The 20,706-nt window shown below is 36.5% G+C and overlaps 3 protein-coding genes and 2 long non-coding RNA genes across 5 annotated transcripts in view; all 5 read right to left on the reverse strand.

Annotated features, from left to right (window-relative positions):
* Nucleotides 1–6,567: 6,567 nt before the first annotated feature.
* LOC110896342 (protein FAR1-RELATED SEQUENCE 5-like) lies at nucleotides 6,568–7,412 on the reverse strand. Its single transcript, XM_022143748.1, has 2 exons — nucleotides 6,852–7,412; nucleotides 6,568–6,726 (listed from the first exon to the last, which is right to left on the reverse strand). Exons 1-2 carry the CDS (start codon nucleotides 7,314–7,316, stop codon nucleotides 6,619–6,621), a joined length of 573 nt encoding a protein of 190 aa, XP_021999440.1. The 5' UTR covers nucleotides 7,317–7,412; the 3' UTR covers nucleotides 6,568–6,618.
* Nucleotides 7,413–7,492: 80 nt separating this feature from the next.
* Nucleotides 7,493–9,252, reverse strand: LOC110892362 (protein FAR1-RELATED SEQUENCE 5-like). The gene is made up of 3 exons (XM_035981161.1): nucleotides 9,234–9,252; nucleotides 7,879–8,674; nucleotides 7,493–7,775 (listed from the first exon to the last, which is right to left on the reverse strand). Exons 1-3 carry the CDS (start codon nucleotides 9,250–9,252, stop codon nucleotides 7,493–7,495), a joined length of 1,098 nt encoding a protein of 365 aa, XP_035837054.1.
* Nucleotides 9,253–9,594: 342 nt separating this feature from the next.
* On the reverse strand, nucleotides 9,595–10,900 carry LOC110896341. Its single transcript, XR_002567847.2, has 3 exons — nucleotides 10,761–10,900; nucleotides 10,170–10,223; nucleotides 9,595–9,808 (listed from the first exon to the last, which is right to left on the reverse strand). It is a non-coding gene; the product is annotated as an uncharacterized LOC110896341 (long non-coding RNA).
* Nucleotides 10,901–16,532: 5,632 nt separating this feature from the next.
* On the reverse strand, nucleotides 16,533–17,838 carry LOC110896340. The gene is made up of 3 exons (XR_002567846.2): nucleotides 17,697–17,838; nucleotides 17,106–17,159; nucleotides 16,533–16,748 (listed from the first exon to the last, which is right to left on the reverse strand). It is a non-coding gene; the product is annotated as an uncharacterized LOC110896340 (long non-coding RNA).
* Nucleotides 17,839–19,221: 1,383 nt separating this feature from the next.
* Nucleotides 19,222–20,706, reverse strand: part of LOC110893968 (50S ribosomal protein L35, chloroplastic) — a 2,779-nt gene continuing 1,294 nt past the window's right edge. Inside the window, exons 2-3 of the mRNA XM_022141131.2 lie at nucleotides 20,687–20,706; nucleotides 19,222–19,500 (exon numbers count right to left, since the gene is read on the reverse strand). The exon at nucleotides 20,687–20,706 is cut by the window's right edge and continues 97 nt beyond it. Of these exons, the coding sequence (XP_021996823.1) occupies nucleotides 19,426–19,500; nucleotides 20,687–20,706 (95 nt within the window). The 3' untranslated portion in view covers nucleotides 19,222–19,425. The remainder of the gene's footprint in view (nucleotides 19,501–20,686) is intronic.

Below are 20,706 nucleotides of genomic sequence, written 5' to 3' on the forward strand. Positions count from 1 at the left end.
TTTATATAATTTAAAGATAATTTTATGTGAAGTGAATAGATTATTTTTATATATCTTTGAATTTTAGTCTTATCATTTATTATTAATATCTATATAATGAATATTTTTAATTATAAAAATAAGTATTTATAATTAAGTAGGAGATAATTAAGGAGGAGATAATGGATATATTTAATTATATAAAAATATGTATTTATAATTAAGTAGGAGATAATTAAGGAGGGAAAAGAGGCGGGAAAACAACAAAATAGATAGTTCCAATGAATGACACGTGTCCACTATTGGTTTACTTTATTATATGTATAGATTATTATGATTACTATTATTAAATTATTATTATTATTATTATTATTATTAATTTCACCTTTTTAGCCTAATAGTTTCATCTTATAAATACGATTAAACCCAATAGTTTTATCTTTCGCTTATAACGAGTTTAAAGAAAAAACTAAACACGTAGCTACATATTTTTTTTTCCTGATGTTCCAATATAACTTTTTATTTATTGAAAACGGAGTTGTATTCGAAATAGCGGTATGATGATGAGTCGAGTCGGTACTGACCAATGAACATTGCTACTGGTTTACCACAATAGGTATCCACATTCGTTTTTATGTTTTTCGATCCATGCAAAACACGACTTTTTTTTAGGTTATATTATACAACTTTTGTGATATTAAAACTATTTAAAATAAAAAAATTAGTCGGTGAAACAGAGCCTTACAACGCGTTTAACTTTTTTTTTACTCGAAATTCCTATATACATTTTATTGAAAACATAGTTGTATTCGAAATAGCGATACAGTGATCAATCGAGCCGGTACCAACCGAACATCGGTATCGGTATCGGCATCAGTGTCATCAGAATTTATATCTATCGATATTTGTTTTTATGGTTTTCGATCCATGTAAAAAACAACTTTGTTTTATGGGTTATACCTTGCACCTTTTGTGTAATAAAATTATTGTAAATATTTTTTTAGTCGTCGAAACCGAACCTTACAAATTTTAACATCCCGCTAAAACACGTGGGTTTCACCCACTAGTTTTTATCTAAATGTGAGGTTGTATGATGGAGTGACGAAATTGCCCTTGTGTTTAGGGCAAATATAATGTTCTGTATATATCTTCTCTTCAATCGTTAACTTTTATAAAAAGGACTGGGATATCGTGTCTTATTTTATAAAGATTTAGTTACACTATTTATATATTAAAAAGATAACAATGACATAAATAAAAAATCTGTATACTTTTATTATTCTTTTATTATACGAGTTAAATTTTCTCAAACTCAATGCTTGAAAAATAATTGTAGTCATTGTTTCACTTCAATTGTAACTTTATAATGATTTTATATAAGTGGTTATCATTTATCACAATTACATTATGGACAGTAATTATCCCTAGATCATAACTCGTGAAGTTTATAATTTAGCGTATAAACCATGACTCATGAACACAAATTAAAAGGACGTGTAAACTTATTAGTTGGTGAAAATAATTAAATATTGGTATTGATTAATAGAATGTAATTTTACTAAATATATTTATAGGATATACCATGTTCTAGATGACTTTGTTTTTTACAAATAAAAGTCATGATGATGAAAATATAATAAGTAATTTTATTATAGCTATTAGATTTAAATAAGAGTAAATTACGTTTTTAGCCCCTGTGGTTATATCACTTTTACTATATTGACCCAAAATAAGAATTTTTAATAGATTTGCCCCTGTGGTCCCTATAACTAACCGTTTTGGCCCCTAAATCTAACCAAACCCTAACTCTGGTTAATTATTAGGCACATGATGGGTAATATGGTAATTTCCCCTCCCCCACATATTAAAAACAAATTAAATGAAGATTAGTGTTTATCTTTTATTTAGGCATTATTTAATTTACTAGCAACGTTGGTGATGACTGTGGGTCAAACTCCCCCATATATATATATATATATATACACAAAAGCCCTAAATTCCCATCAACCTTCTCCACTTTTTACCCAGATCTCATCATCTTCAACCATCATCATCATCATCCCCCCATCCTCCACTTTTTGCACTGCAAATCCAGATGAAGAACCATCATCATCATCATCCCCAGCCCATGATCTTCGATTTCTCCCAATATTCAATAGCCCTTACATCTGGGATTGAACTCATATCATCTGATCTTCCGATTGCTTGTGCTTGTTGACTGTACTGCTCTGTTGCTTCTGTTATATGAGTGAATCGACTAATTTGGTTTAGTTGCCTAATATGCTCGATTAGAAATCACAAGTCAGTCATCTATGATTTGGTTTAGTTGCCTAATATGCTCTGATTGCTTGTGCTTGTTGACTGTGCTACTTCTGATGCTCGTGCTTGTTGACTGTACTGCTCTGTTTCTTCTGTTTATCTTTTGAATTTTATGAAGGCTATTGATCTGTGTTTGAAGTTTATGTGGGGATGATGATGATGGTTGAAGATGATGATGTTTGTTAAAGTTCTGGGTTAGATTTAATTGAAGATATGGGGATGATGATGATGGTTGAAGATGATGAGATCTGGGTTAGATTTAAATAAGATCTGGGGATGATGATGGTTGAAGATGATGATGTTCTTGAAAAATCTGGGTTGAAGATGATGATGTTCTTGAAAAATCTGGGTTAGATGATGATGGGAGGGAAAATTACCAATTTACCCATCATGTGCATGTCATGTGTCTAATAATTAACCAGGGTTTGGGATGGAGTTAGCCTCAGGGGCCAAAATAGTTAGATACAAGGACCACAGGGGCAAATCTGTTAAAAATTCTTATTTTGGGCAAATATAGTAAAAGTTATATAACCACAGGGGCCAAAAACATAATTTACTCTTTAAATAATCTTTAACTTTCACTTGTTGGTCTCCAACGCTACCAACTAACGAATTTTCATCGACCACTGATTTAACAATACTAATTTCGCGAATTTTCCTCTGAGACTCCCAAATACTAATTTAACAATAAGTCACCATCATGGATTCCGCACACGGTGAGGGTGTGACAGTGCATGGGCGGAACTTACTTAAGGGACAAAAAGGGCTCAGGCCTCCTATTTTTAGGCTTTGAAATTTTTAGGCTTTGAAATGTAAGTTTAGCCCATTAACTTTGAATCCTATCATCTTTATTTGGTTGGGTCCTATCTGTTCCAAAAGCCCCAATTAAACATATATTTTCGGCACCGCCAATTTATGTTAAAGTTCTGCCATTGTGTGACCTTACCCGCTATTCCATTATTCATGCATAATTGCATATGATGTATAGTATATTCTCAATTCAATCATATAACATATAAGTCTGGTGTGAAAAAAATTAAAGTGAAACTTATTTCAACAAGCCCTAGTTAGCTTTCCCTTTTGCCATATCTAAGAAAGTAAGAAGCATACTTTATCGGGCATATAGTTTAAGGAAGCATCTGATCTAACTACCAACCAAACCTCTTAAAACACCCTTTTAAATGACATGAACAAATGTGGCACTTTTGTAAAACCAAATCATTATCTTGGTTTAAAAAAGTGTGGGCTCAACGCGCTCACGTCATGCCATCGCGTATGAGAGACGGAGTCTATGTACAACAAAATAAGCTTTTATTACAATCAGAAGTGACATATCTCTCGTTTGTTTTGCATATAAACCTATTTATCAAGTAAGACTTTCATGAATTCTCCATCCCAAGTTGTTTTCTTACATATAAGCCCATTTTTTTCCAACTTTGACGCATAACTACATGTGCTGCCGCCTTTTTATCCCTGATGTGTCTTAGGCCAGGATACGTATCACCACTTCTTTACAATGATGGCAATAGGCAGATAAGTAACTTTAGCTTATAAGGATGCCAAAATAAGATAACTTGCAATAAGAGCATCCTCATCACTTAATTCCGGATCAGGTCCGGAATCCAGATTTCCCCACTAGATGACATGTGCGCTTTGGAGGGGAAGGTGGGTTGTTGTAACATTTCCATTTCCACACTTAGTTGATTTTGTAATCATTTGAAATTCCATTGTTCGGGTCTAAATTTAGACGCATGAACAGAAATAGAGTCTATCTAGACTCTTTAAGCATGTGCCTATTTCTTATTGGATTTCAAGGTGATTTAGGAGTCTATTTTTTAGCTATTTGGGACAAGTGTCAGTACTAAAGTGAATGGATTTTCGTGTGTTCCCTAAATTTCGACACTTCAAATGTTTATTTTGGTAAAATAGGTTTGGTCAATGTTCATTTTCATCATTTTCCCCCAAATATTCAGGTAGAAAGAGTACAAAAAGAATAATTGTATCTGCTTGCTTCCCCATCAGTAAAATCGGTAGTTGCCTTATATTTATATGCTATGGAACACAAAATTATATATTGAGATTAACATCATAAGATGTTGCATTTTTTAATTTTGCAAAAAATTAGATGTTTTTATGGTGACGATGATATATGTATTATTTATCATATATTGTATAGATTTTATAAATATTAAATTATAAAGAAAAGTCATTTTTAAGACACCAACGGGTAAATCTAATACTCAACGGGTAATGGGTCAAGTATGGGACAAGATTTTACAATTAGGTGTGAGACTAGAATTAGCCATACCTGACTATTGTAGGATTAGCCATATCCAACCATTGTCATCCCTAATTTAATGTGATAAACCCATTTGCAACCTACAACCTTTTGAGCTGAAAAAGTGGAACAAGGATGGGATCGGTACAATACTCCTACCCGTACCTATATTAGTACCGAATATGAACAAAACTAGACACCGAATACCGTACCGAATATTATGGTACAGTACAAGTAACGGGTATTGGCATTGATACTTCAACACAGTACCTGATTTAATACCATTTTGGTTTTTTTTTAATCTTTTAAGCACCCATTAACTAAATAGGTAAATTTGGTACGAGTACCAATAAAGTACGGGTACAAATTTGGCTTAACCGATCGGTTAGGTACTTCAGTAATAAGTCCTTAGCAGGATGTCACCTGATCGGACAGCATGTTCGATCGGGTGGCACTCCAATGCTTCGAACGAATTGAATATCGATTAAGTGTTGAAGCATAGTATCTCATGATCCGAAGGGTAATTCAAATCAAATCGTAGTTCGATCAAACAACACTTCGTTCAATACTAGACTTCATGAAATTGTTAAAGTGTGGGGCCATGTGTTAGCCGATCGGCTGGCCTGGTCGATCGGCTGGCTTATCCGATCGGCCGGGCTGTCCGTTCGGACAGTCGGTTCGATCGGTCAGCTTCCTGACCTGGTCATCCTGTTTGTCTAACACTTGGCTGTTTGAATTTGTTTGTCGTTATATCGAGGTATTTTGACAACGAGTTGAACCATGGAACCTTCGTTCTTACTTGTCTCCCCGACTCGGACAGGAATCACCCAAGTCCGGCCGGTGAACTGTTCGGAACGGTAGTTTAACGTTTCACCCGAAATCGGTGAACCTCGTAGTTAGAATCCGAATCTTGAACCACATAACTATTAGAATGATTAGTGATTTGGTTCAAGCTCCGTTTCTACCGGTTTTGAAGGCACTGAGTGTAAAAGAGTTGAAAGAAAGTTGGAAAACCATCTTTCAATCTTTTCCACCGTGAATATGTTTAGATCTGTGATAGATCTTCGTTTGTTTATGTGGAAATCGGCTAGATCCAAGTTATTCTTGGTGGATTGAAGTCAAAACATGAAGTTTTTCAAGAACACCATGATGACATCACCCTAGAATACTTAGATCTTGATGATTTCACGGTTAGAAATCAAGATTTGAAAGATAGAAAGGTGTAGGAGTGTGCATAGATCAAGAACGTACAAGATTTAGGATGAAATCTTACTGGGATTGAGAGAAATCTGAGAAATAGTGAAGAACACGAGCTGGTCGGTCAGAGAGTTTCCAAAAGTGGAAAGAATGACAATGACAGGGCTATTTATAGGCTTCCCAAAGAGGAAAGGGTTGGCCGATCGGCCAGGCATCCTGATCGGACAGTCTGCTCGATCGGACGGTCTGTCCGATCGGCTGGGCTGTTCGATCGGCTGGAAGCCTGATCGATCCACAGCCTGTTTCGAGTGTTCGGTGCGACGATTTCTGATATTTCGATTTCGATTGAGGATGATACGGATACGATAGAGTTTCCTATTCAAATTACTTTTAGTCCCAACCACTATATCTAACATATAAGCATCTATATTTCACACTAACTTTTCCACCATTTACCATACTTCGATTTCGATTGAGTTCGATTGAGTTTCGAGTTTTGATTCGATTGATCACCACACACATAACATAAAGTAAACACGCACAAATAACACATAAGGCGCACACACACGTATAATAACACCAAGGTCGCATATTTCGAGTTTCGAGTTCGACGATGATTTGATTAGCTTGATTACTGATTGATTAACTTTATCGCATGGTTACTTCCTGCTATTCAAGGTCGTTAAGCGGTTTGCATTGATTACACATTCGATTACTTCGATTCCTTTGATTAATAACACTTACTCCACATAATACAACTAATAAAAACATGAAATAAACTAAATTCAGTCAAAGAAGTCAATCTTGACTTGGACTTTGACTTTGACTTTCGAAAACACGGGGTGTTATACCAGCATCCTTAGCACATAAAAGATGTGTGAGCACAACAACCCAAACTGTTCGAATCTTTTGCATGTACAATACACAGTCATGCCGTCCTCACGCATCATAACCTATAAAACACCATTAGAAATTTAGAAGTTTTCATAAATAACACCACAAAACACCATATGCAACTGGAAATCGGCAAAAAGCTATACAATTTTCAAAAATAACACTAAAAACATCATGTGTATACCTCGAAGAAAGTAGTGCATGGTTGTTCCCAGTCCTTCACAAAAAAGTTAACGAAGTCAGCCATGTTTTCCCACTTTCTGATGGCACATCTGTGTATACCGTTTTGTATCTCCAACTGCTGGTCAAAAAATATAGTGCGTGTGAATATCCTGGACGCTTGATCCTCCAAAACAAAGTCTTCAGCCCATATTTCAGCGTTGGTATTTCTGGTGTCATGGTCATTCTTCCTGTGCTCATGTCTCTGAGCTTCAATAGCAGAATCAAAATGCCCGAGAAATTCGACAAGTGTGCAACCCGGGTTACAGAACTGTCCAAAGAAATGGTTCTCACTCTCTGAACGAGAAGAGGTACGCATAAGCCCGGACATGACCTCCTCATGATAATAAGCCGGTATCCAAGTATCCCTATCCCTGATTTGATAAAGTGACTGCAGCCACTCATGATCAACCAAATTAAAATCGTTCATTATGGTAGCCCACTCACTTTCAAACTTAACATGTAGAATTGAATCAGTCCACACAATGGCACACAGCCTCTTTTTGAAATTTGTATTATTGCAGATTGTAGCACCAACCTAAAACACCATTGAATAACATATAACACCATAATCACCAAAAAGTATGTAAAAAGTATAAAGAAAGGTTAAAAGGACGAACAACTAAACACCTTAGCAGAAAGCTTGTCCATGATGTGCCACATGCATAGCCTATGTCTACTCTCGGGCCATGTATCTTCAATAGCCTCCTTCATGGCTGGGTCTTGGTCGGTGACAATCACCGGAGGGGCACGGCCAAATGCTTGACGAAACACATTTAGCAACCAACTGTAAGTTTCAGCAGTTTCGTTTCCTATTATAGCGGCACCAAGAGTAACGTTGCGATTGTGATTGTACATACCGGTAAATGGAACAAACATCATGTTGTACCTGAAAAACAAATATGGAATAAAAACACCATAAAACTGAATGACATATACTGAAGAAAATAACTTGTAAAAATCAAAATAAATATAATAATTACCAAACTTACTTGTTACGACGATATGTGGCATCAAATGAAACAACGTCACCAAACACCGAAAAATTCCTTTTGGCATCTTCATCTGCCCAAAACAAACCCCTTAAAACCCCACCTTCGTCTGTTATATACTCCATTGAAAAGTTTGGCATGTACTCTTTCTTCCTCATAAGCCGTTTAATCATCATATCAGTGTCAAACTCAGATATATACCTGTTCAGGTCTCGCTTGAAATTTTTAAAATCGTTTTTGGTTGCCCCAACCTTGTCAAACCCACCATACAATGTCCTCATGATATTAAACGCTTTGACAGGTCCAATGTTCAAGGCGCTCAACGCGTTAACGGCTTGCTCTTGCATATAGTTCATACCTCGGTTAGCGGGGAGTAAATGCCTATCTTCCTCAGCAACAAAAAAGTGATTATATGCCTCATTGAAAGAATATACCTCGTATAGATTCGAAGGCATTAACTTTACACACATACGTGCTTCGCACCCCGTTCTTATAGAAGGAACACGGCGAACAGATTTCCTCTTTGACCCATTATTTGAGGTGTCAATCTTTTTAGATGTATCGATCGCCTTCAAAGGCTTAGTCCCCTCCCTTGAGCAAACGAACCATTTAGATTTTATAACACCATGATGCGTGTATTGAGAAAACTTCTGATAAAAGAGGAATGCGTTGGTCTCCGTATCAAAGGTCATCTTATCCTTCGGCTTAAGCGATTCATCTACCTCCGGTAAATAAGTCTTCTTACCGGAGTTTGGAGACAGATGTAGTTTCCCAAACGGCTGATAGGTTTGAAATCCTGCGAAAATAATTAAATTGAATGATTCTACATAAAAAAACAATACAACATAATACGTATAAAATAACACCACAAAACAACTGTTATAAAAAAACACCCTCTATTTAGATGAAAAAAACACCATGAACGTATGAAAACCCTGTAAGGAACATCACATGCAAAAAAACATCATAACTCATCATCAACTCATATAAAAAACACGTACCAGCTTCAACTTCGATAACATACTTAAAAACACCATGCTCGTAAAAAAAACACCCTGAACGGGTTACACATGAAGTCATCGAAAAAATTGCGTATAGTAAAGTAACACACATGGAAAAACACCATACAGTGTACCAAAGTAAAAACACCACAACTAATATGCAAATACACCAGTGCAAAAAAAAAAAAAAAAAAAAAAAAAAAAAAAACCATACAGAGTTATAACTGGTGTTCATGAAAATTCGAATAAAAATAACAGATGATTGAAAAATTGACAATTACAATTAAATGAACAATGATGTTGCATATTCATTACAATTACATAATAAGCTGCGAATCAAACATACATAATTACCTTGATCGTCGTTCTCCATGAAGAAAGAAAGTATGAATCAGATTAACGATTGTATGCGTATGCAATCTGTATGCGTGATCAAATAAGAAACTGAAAGCGATTTTATAATGATTCAGAAGAGATCGATATAATCTAAAGATTTAGATGAATCTGATAATATATTCAAAAATCGAATTCCCTAAAAAAACTCAGAAAAATTGATACACCCTCTAAATTCATGCTTGAAAAATTACAAAACGACACATAACCAAATCACCAAAATTTAAAATTTGGACATGACCCGTTCATATCTTGAACAATTTCCCTGTTTATAACTTATCAAAATACTCAAATAACGACACTTTCCGTAAAACACAAAGTAGACCATAACATTTCAAACTACCATTTCAAACGTAAAGTTTTAGGTACTTAAACATTTACAATCATCTAGTTAAAGTTTAAAACTTCAAACACAACTAAATATAACAAAAGCTTTTAGCTATTAAAGTTACTACAAAAGTTGCGGAAGCGCATCATGGGTGATCAAGGTGTGTTCGTATCCGAGCGATGCAATAACATTTATACTTGTGCTTTACCTACAATCATTCAACAAAATATATTAGTGAAGAATACATGACATTTTCGTTCTATCACAATTCGTATCCACGGTTCTACAAGATATCTTACCAATCATTCTTATTTCCTCTTTCCAATTCATTCTAGTCAAATTGACATGACTATTTCTCATTCACTTCCATTAACCCGTTTAATACGGATTATGGAGTAAACTTCCACTAAATTCATTCTCATTCGAACCCGAACCGACCCATTCACTATGGACCGATACGGACTCCTACCTTCGCATTCTCAATCGATACAATGACTTTAAATTGAAAATCAATTATCAAAGGAACAAACCAATAAACTCACAACTAAACATGTAAGTAACGAACTTACCTCGATCTTGAGCCTTTGTTTGTGAACCGGAACTAGCTCCTTCTTCTTTCAATCCTACACGTAATCATTCTTATTTAGATCATAGTCCTTACATTCATAACCATACTTTCAAGTATCAATGCTACTCATATAACAATTTACAATTCATAAATTTCAACATACAAAAACCATTCACTCATGATTTATTCAAGGCTACTTAGATTATCATTGAGGCATTTCATCAAACACCTAATGTGCGTACAACTTATCAAACCTTATGTACACATAGCTTATGCATAAATCCACTAGAATACATCATATTTCACATATTCAACCATTTTTGCTCAAATATTCATTCTACACAATATAATCTACCAATATTCTATCAATTATACAATTATACCTAAAAATTTACTCAACTAATCACATACATACCCATCATCATGCTAGAACAAGTGGGTTTTTCCCAAGTCTTTAGTAAATTAAATTCAAGCACAATATACCCTCTACATAATGATTCTAACTCACATGCAACTTAATTTCATACTGATTTACGGATTGGTATAAACCCTAGTTCATCAACATGCATCAAAATATGAGATTCTATCTTACCTTATGCTCAAAACACTTGGATTAGAGAATAATTAAGCACAGACATTCGATTTATGACTAGAATCCTTCACAATCTTGCTGAATTTTGATGTTAATTGATGAGGTTAGGGTTTCCCCCTTGTTCTTGCCTCCTAGTCGCGACCCACACTTCCCAGAGATACTGGGTTTTTAATTTTTATCTTAATTACTTTCTAAATGTTACACTACCAACCCTCAAGTTAGGTTTATTGACCCTTATAACCCATTCCATATTTTATAAACTTTCTTTAGGTTTTAATACAATTACCATAACTAATTATATAATACTTTTAAATGTTAGAGCATCCTATCTTATAAATTATGGGATGTTACAAATCTACCCCCCTTAAAAGAGGTTTCGTCCCCGAAACCTTAATACGTACCAAAAAGAGACGGGTAGTGCTTTCGCATTTCACCTTCCGATTCCCAGGTTAGATCCGATCCTTTCCGGTGCTGCCATTGCACTAAAACTTGTCGAATGGCCTTGTTTCGTAGATACGTTATTTTGGAATCTTTGATAGCCACCGGCTTTTCAATATAATTCATTTTATCATCCAATTCAATATCATCAAGTGACACATGCGATGTATCGTCCGCGAGGCATCTTCTTAGTTGAGACACGTGAAACGTGTTATGGATTCCATTTAGAGCCGGGGGTAATTCTAACCGGTATGCCACTTTACCAATACGGGCCATTATTTTGAACGGTCCAATGTACCGAGGACCCAATTTTCCCCGTTTACGAAAACGTATTATACCCTTCCACGGCGAGACCTTTAAGAACACTCGATCCCCTTCTTGAAACTCAATAGGGCGCCTTCTTTTATCTGCATAAGATTTTTGTCTGTCTTGCGCTGCCTTCAAACGGGCCCGTACTTGATCAATCTTTTCATTCGTTATTGCCACAACATCCTTAGGAGCAAGTTCTCGTTGCCCGATCTCTCCCCAACATACAGGGGTTCTACACTTTCTACCGTACAACATTTCATATGGCGCCATTTTGATACTACTTTGATAACTGTTGTTGTACGCGAACTCTACCAACGGTAAATGGTTGTCCCAATTACCCCCAAGGTCTATGACACAAGCCCTCAACATATCTAGTAACGTTTGTATAGTTCTTTCCGACTGTCCATCCGTCTGCGGATGGTATGCGGTACTTAGTCGCAAGTTTGTGCCCACATCTTCGTGAAATTTTCGCCAAAATCGAGACGTGAATCTTGTGTCACGATCCGACACAATAGACACGGGCACTCCGTGACGAGCAATTATTTCATTCATATAAATTTCTGCCAACTTTTCGGATGAAATAGTTTCTCGTATGGGTAAAAAGTGAGCACGCTTTGTAAGTCGATCGACTATAACCCAAATAGCGTCGTGACCTCGTTTCGTTCTGGGAAGCTTTGTAATAAGATCCATGGTTATGTCTTCCCACTTCCAAACTGGTATCTCTAAAGATTGCACTTTACCATATGGTTTTTGGTGCTCCGCCTTCACTTGGGAACATGTCAAGCACTTAGCCACGTACTTAACAATGTCGCGTTTCATTCCAGGCCACCAATATCCTTTCTTTAAATCTTGATACATTTTTGTTGCTCCAGGGTGTACCGTATAACGAGATTTGTGAGCCTCCTCTAGCAATAATGACTTCACCTCGGATAACCAAGGTACCCAGATTCGGCCATACCTGGTCATGATGCCATCAGCATTCATTTTTAATTCCCCAATTAGGCCTTTCATTCTTTCCTTCTTCGGATCACTAATTAAGGATTTTGTTTGGGCCTCTTTGATCAACTCCAACAGTTTAGGGGTGACAGTCATTTTCATTGACTTAACTTGTATAGGTGATGGGTATTCCTTCCGGCTTAACGCATCTGCTACAACATTGGCCTTCCCCGGATGATAAAGGATTTCACAATCATAATCCTTAATTAATTCTAACCACCTTCGTTGTCTCATATTCAAGTCTTTTTGTTCGAAGAAGTACTTGAGACTTTTGTGGTCCGAATATATGGTGCATTTAATTCCGTACAAATAATGTCGCCACAGTTTCAACGCAATACTACTGCAGCTAATTCTAGATCGTGTGTTGGGTAGTTGCTTTCATGTGGTTTAAGCTGCCTTGAAGCATAAGCTATCACTTTACCCCGTTGCATTAAAACAGCCCCCAAACCCTGATGTGAAGCATCAGTGTATACCACCAAATCTTCTGAGCCCTCAGGTAAGGTTAGAATTAGGGCGTCAGATAGCTTACTCTTTAAGGTCTGGAAAGCTTTTTCTTGCTCAATTCCCCATACAAATTTCTCATTCTTCTTGGTTAGTTTGGTCAAGGGTAACGATATTTTGGAAAAATCCTGTATAAACCTTCGATAATACCCAGCCAAACCCAGAAAACTCCTCACTTTACTCGGGTTCTTAGGGGGAACCAAGTTCATAACAGCCTCTACTTTAGTTGGATCCATCAAGACACCATCCTTATTAATAACGTGGCCAAGAAATTGCACCTCTCTAAGCCAGAAGGCACATTTGGAAAATTTTGCATAAAGCTTTTCCTTCCGAAGAATCTCTAATACTTCACGCAAATGATTTGCATGTTCGGCTCTACTATGAGAGTACACCAGGATGTCATCTATAAACACTATAACAGACTTATCTAACATGGGCCGGCATACTCTATTCGTCAGATCCATGAATGCGGCCGGTGCGTTAGTCAACCCGAATGGCATTACTAAAAACTCGTAATGCCCATATCGGGTCCTGAACGCGGTTTTTGCAACATCTTCTTCTCGTACCCGAAGTTGATGATACCCCAAACGCAAATCAATTTTTGAAAACCAATTTGCTCCTTGCAATTGGTCAAAAAGGTCATCTATTCGAGGTAAAGGGTATTTATTCTTCATTGTCAACTTGTTCAACTCTCAATAGTCAATACACATGCGCATCGTGCCGTCTTTCTTTTTCACAAAAAGTACCGGGGCTCCCCAAGGCGACACACTCGGGCGTATGAAACCCTTATCGAGTAGTTCCTGTATTTGTGTCATTAGCTCTCGCATCTCGGCGGGAGCTAATCTATAAGGAGCTTTAGCCACTGGCTTGGCACCCGGGTTTAATTCGATTCGGAATTCCACCTCTCGCTCAGGTGGTATTCCCGGTAATTCATCCGGAAACACATCCGCATACTCATTCACCACTTCTACTTCTCCAATTTCAGGTACCTTCTGTCTTGTATCCACAACATAAGCCAAGTAGATCTTACCCTCATTTCTTGCGTACTTAACCGCTTCGACAATCGTGCACAGTTTTGTCTCTAGCTTTCTTTCCCCACGAATACTTATTCGAGCCCCACTAGGTGAGAATACATGAATGACTTTCGCCTCGCATCGAATTTACACGTGATAACGGGATAACCAATCCATCCCTACTACTACTTTAAATTCCCCCAAAGTCATAGGAATGAGATCTATTTCGAATTCTTCGCTTTCTATGGTGATCTTACAATCTTTACAAACTTCATACAACAAATAACTTTTGCTATCCGCTACTTCTACTTCTAAAGGTATATAGGCATTCGTTCCTTTCTAAAGGAGGGGTAACACATAAGTTCATCTGATACGAAAGATTTACTAGCACCGGAATCGAATAACACATTCACGGGTATTTGGTTGATTAAGAAAATACCTGATACAACATTCGGTGAAACCTTGGCTTCCTTGGTAGTAATCTGAAACATTCTTCCCCAGCCTTCTGATTTTCATTCTGATTTTCATCTTTCTGCCCTTGTTGTTTAAGCTTTGGACATTCAGCTTTTACATGACCAGGAGTGAAGCAATTGAAACACGTCCTCACGGGACTAGGGCACTTAAAATAAGGATGTCCCTCCTGACCACAGTTGTAACACCCCTTCTTTCCCATTAAACATTCTCCGGTGTGAAGCTTTCCACAAGTCTTGCATGGAGGAATACTACTTTTAGATCCTCCTTTAGTTCTAGTGTCGTGCTGCTTAGGCTTCTTGGATGGATTCGTAGTTGATGGCTTTTCAGCAGCTCTTTTCTCTCCTCTTTCCACTTGTCGCTTCAGTTCTATCTCTCTATCCCGGGCTAAATTGATAAGTTCACTCAAAGTTTCACACTTCGAAGGGGTAATGAACTCCCTATACTCGGCCTTCAACATTCCATAATACCGGTTTATCTTCATCCTTTCAGACTTGACGAAATCATCACAAAACTTTAACTTATCGAAGAATATGTTGGTAATTTCATCAATAGACTCATTCTGTTGGCGAAGATGCAAGAACTCATCTTGTATTCTATCAATTGCCGATTGCGGGCAATGATATTTTAAGAACAACTCTTTGAATTCTTGCCATGTTAAGGTTTGGAGTCTTACTTCCCCTATCTCTTTACATTGGGTATCCCACCAATCTTTGGCTTGTTGCTGAAGCTGACCCGTAGCAAACATTACTTGATCTTCTTTCTCACACCGACTACGTACAAATACGGCTTCAATGTTTGCTATCCATCTTTGACACTTTATCGGATCCACCTCCCCATTATATGAAAAGGGATTACATGCCATAAAATCCTTATATGTACACGTTCGTTCCTTACTTTTAGTCCTGGACCCTTCAATCATTTCCTTTAACTCCTCAATCTTGCTAGTCATCATCTCATCAACAACCCCCAAGACTCGGCTCTCGACTTCTTGAGCTAACTTGGGAAGGTTGGCATTCATCACTTTTTCTGCCGCCTCCATCATCTTATTATTGAATGCCTCTTGTCGGGCTATTTCAGCATCATCTACATTACTTGTGTCCGTCATCTACATAAAGCATTCATTCTATATATTAAAATTCCCTTTTTATACATCTTTTTGACACATACATACTCATTCTATCATATACTTCATTCTATTTGTAATTCATACTTTACACGTTATCATCTTCGATGATAATGTCGTATTGTTAAACCATTTTCATATCAAGTCACACTTTCTTTCTTATTAAACAATTTCCTTCAACCTTCTTGATACAAAATGACCTTAACAAAGGATTACGGGGCCTTAAGAACTAATTAAAACACACCCCGTAATCAAACCAACAACGTAAAAAAATTTTGGCAGCTTTTGAGTCCCTGGCGGGCCGCGTAGGCTCAAGCTTAATCCTACGCGGGGCGCCTAATAGCCACTGTAAGCTACGGTGACCACCGTAGCTTACGGTGCTGATTTATCCTTTACGGTGTCTCGCTTCTGTCTTACGCCAGCCCCATTTTTGCCCAGTACCTACCGTAGCTTACGGCGGTAGTGCCCAGCAAAATGACCCAAAACTTCATATTTTCGACCATTCCGAACCGTTTTCGAGCACGGTTTCAATTCTACTAACCCCTAGAAATCCTAATACTCCATTTATTACTATTACTATATTCAAAACTCTTTCTATCACCTTATAACTTGTAACATTAATTACTATAAGGTTTTCTTAAAAGCTTTACCTCTATTTGCGTCTCGGAGCGAACACACCCATTCTTGCGAGTTTTCGGCTTGAGTTCGAGCACTACATTGTGTTCGAATCCCTCAAACCTAGGCTCTGATACCAACTTGATACACCCTCTAAATTCATGCTTGAAAAATTACAAAACGACACATAACCAAATCACCAAAATTTAAAATTTGGACATGACCCGTTCATATCTTGAACAATTTCCCTGTTTATAACTTATCAAAATACTCAAATAACGACACTTTCCGTAAAACACAAAGTAGACCATAACATTTCAAACTACCATTTCAAACGTAAAGTTTTAGGTACTTAAACATTTACAATCATCTAGTTAAAGTTTAAAACTTCGAACACAACTAAATATAACAAAAGCTTTTAGCTATTAAAGTTACTACAAAAGTTGCGGAAGCGCATCAAGGGTGATCAAGGTGTGTTCGTATCCGAGCGACGCAATAACATTTATACTTGTGCTTTACCTACAATCATTCAACAAAATATATTAGTGAAGAATACATGTTTCGTTCTATCACAATTCGTATCCGCGGTTCTACAAGATATCTTACCAATCATTCTTATTTCCACTTTCCAATTCATTCTAGTCAAATTGACATGACTATTTCTCATTCACTTCCATTAACCCGTTTAATACGGATTATGGAGTAAACTTCCACTAAATTCATTCTCATTCGAACCCGAACCGACCCATTCACTATGGACCGATACGGACTCCTACCTTCGCATTCTCAATCGATACAATGACTTTAAATTGAAAATCAATTATCAAAGGAACAAACCAATAAACTCACAACTAAACATGTAAGTAACGAACTTACCTCGATCTTGAGCCTTTGTTTGTGAACCGGAACTAGCTCCTTCTTCTTTCAATCCTACACGTAATCATTCTTATTTAGATCATAGTCCTTACATTCATAACCATACTTTCAAGTATCAATGCTACTCATATAACAATTTACAATACATAAATTTCAACATACAAAAACCATTCACTCATGATTTATTCAAGGCTACTTAGATTATCACTGAGGCATTTCATCAAACACCTAATGTGCGTACAACTTATCAAACCTTATGTACACATAGCTTACGCATAAATCCACTAGAATACATCATATTTCACATATTCAACCATTTTTGCTCAAATATTCATTCTACACAATATAATCTACCAATATTCTATCAATTATACAATTATACCTAAAAATTTACTCAACTAATCACATACATACCCATCATCATGCTAGAACAAGTGGGTTTTTCCCAAGTCTTTAGTAAATTAAATTCAAGCACAATATACCCTCTACATAATGATTCTAACTCACATGCAACTTAATTTCATACTGATTTACGGATTGGTATAAACCCTAGTTCATCAACATGCATCAAAATATGAGATTCTATCTTACCTTATGCTCAAAACACTTGGATTAGAGAATAATTAAGCACAAACATTCGATTTATGACTAGAATCCTTCACAATCTTGCTGAATTTTGATGTTAATTGATGAGGTTAGGGTTTCCCCCTTGTTCTTGCCTCCTGGTCGCGACCCACACTTCCCAGAGATACTGGGTTTTTAATTTTTATCTTAATTACTTTCTAAATGTTACACTACCAACCCTCAAGTTAGGTTTATTGACCCTTATAACCCATTCCATATTTTATAAACTTTCTTTAGGTTTTAATACAATTACCATAACTAATTATATAATACTTTTAAATGTTAGAGCATCCTATCTTATAAATTATGGGATGTTACAAAAATCGGTTACAAAGATTTGATCCTTAATTAGGTTTATTGGTATAATTACTAATATAACCTTGATCTAATCAAATTAATATGGAATGATCTAATGGCTGAGATTCTTTCTCACCTTTCTCACACTTTAGGCCTTTTTTACAGGATCATTTACCTCTATACATGTATCTATATGTTCTATCAATATGTGTTATGCATAGTTTTCTAAGAAACCACCCGTGTTTGCACACGAATCTTACCACTAGTTTAATGTAATAAACCCATTTGCAACCTACAACCTTTTGAGCTAAAGAAGTGGAACAAGGATGGGATTGGTACAATACTCCTACCCATACCCATATCGATACTGAATATGAACAAACTGGACACCGAATACCGAACCGAATATTATGGTACGATACAAGTAACGGGTATTGGCATTGGTACTTCAACACAGTATCTGATTTGATACCATTTTGTTTTTTTAATCTTTTAAGCACTCATTCACTAAATAGGTAAATTTGGCACGGGTAACAATAAAGTACGGGTACAAATAAGGTAAAATCGGTATGAATACAATACAATAATCATATATGTAAAATTGATACAAGTATCAGAATACGAAAATAAATCATAATACCAAATTTAGTGGTGAAGCTTGACCCGAATGACGGGGGATCAAAACGTATATACCCAAAAATTTCTATAGAACCGGGGGGTCAAAAACGTATATACCAAAAAATTTCTACACGAAAACTACATAAATAACACTACTGAGCGAAAAATTCGGGGGGTCGGGCGCCCCCTCCCGCCCCTTCTATACTTCGCCCCTGAACAAATTCATTCATATTCAAATTCGATACAAATACCATTTTTATTCGTACTGATACCAAAAGTACCAATACCGAAATCAATAAAACTAGATACCAATATATTTTTGTGTGTGTGGTGGAGATGGGAAATGACAAATCCCACAAGAATTTAGATGAGGAATAAGTTTTAGATGTTCATCACCATCATCAGAGAAAAAAATGTTTAAAGGTGGTTTGAAAGTAATTTTCAACTAGCCTTTGAATACGTATAAAGTTTTAGCAGACCCGTTCGCTTTGATACCAGTTGCGGTTCAGTCAACAAAAGTCGAACTCAGTTCTTGTGAAACGGGTTGGGTTTCGAACCGGTTTATGAAGTGACCATATAAGTAAAAAACCGCAAACCAAACGACTCCTTAGTTTTTTTGCGGTGACTATAAATTACATGAATTGAAAAACTTAAAAAAAGACCAGCAACTTAAACCATAAATACAACAAGATGAGAAGAGTAACAACAAGTTAACAATCACAAAGCTATCAACTCTGCTAGAATCTGCAACCCGTTTCGGTCTTCATGAAATGCTACAAGGCTAATTGGCCCGATTAACCTTCAGATAAGGCAACGCGCCAATGACATTGTTATAGTCACTGCGATCAACTTGTACCTGTCGTGAAATAACCGAGTTATAGATTTTTCTGTCGAAATTCGAAAATTAACTAATGCAAAACATTGGCCAAATCCGCGTCTAGTTTACTATATTAATATAATTTAGTTTTATGTTGAAATAAACAACATATGATTTATTTGTTTAAGTGATTAGATTATAACGAACAATCGAACATGGTTATCTACCGAAATGTCTTAAATACCCTTCTAGGACAAACAAACGTGACCCCTTTGTGAACACAAATCAATATCACAACTACTTTACCATGGGTGAAGCTTTTAAGGGGCGGGAGGGGGTGGCCGACCCCCCGAACTTTTCGCTCAGTAGTGAAGAGTATGTAGTTTTCGTATAGAAAATTTTGGGTATATACGTTTTTGACCCCCCGGTTTTATATAAATTTTTAGGTCCGGTGACTTCCGCCCCCCCCCCCCCCCCCCCCCGGATAGGAAATCTCAAGTTTCGCCACTGTTCTTTTACAATAATGACAATAGGCAATGAAGTAGTTTAAACTTCTAAGTATGCCAAAAGAAATAAATCTTGCAATAAGGGCATCCAAACAATTATATTCGTTTCATTTAACGACTTCTTGCACTATGCGCAATGCAACAAATTATTAGACTATGTGTTACGGGGCATTGCAAATGACACATGTTTTATTTCATTGGCCCAAAATTTAATTTCACATGCATATCCACATATTCCAGGCCATAGTTGTTAATGGTGAAAAGCGACAAATAGCGATAAGGTCATGTATGCTACATAGCGAATAGCGATAAATAGCGGGCGCCTATTTTATAAATAGTGATACACTAGAAAAAAAATTATATGTATATTATATCAAAATACCCTGGTATATATGCTATTTTAAATGTATATTCAACAAAAACCTAAAATCCAGCTATTTTGTAGCTATATTTTATTGCTATTTATATTAAAAAAACAAAACAATAAATAAATAAATTGTCGCTAATATCGCTATCTGTCGCTACAACACTAATAGCGAGCCTAGACCTATACGCTACGTAGCGTGCTATAACGATCGCTATTGACAACTATGTTCCAGACTCACGACCGTTGCCACACTCACACCTTAGCCCTTAACGCCCCTATGGGCTGACATGGCAATGGGAGCTTGAAAGTATGCCTAAAATCCAAGAAACACATGATAGATTCAAACACTAACCGTTTTCGAGAGACGGTTTC

Source organism: Helianthus annuus, chromosome 12 (genome assembly GCF_002127325.2).
Source record: "Helianthus annuus cultivar XRQ/B chromosome 12, HanXRQr2.0-SUNRISE, whole genome shotgun sequence".
In the NCBI taxonomy this organism is placed as follows: Eukaryota; Viridiplantae; Streptophyta; class Magnoliopsida; order Asterales; family Asteraceae; genus Helianthus; species Helianthus annuus.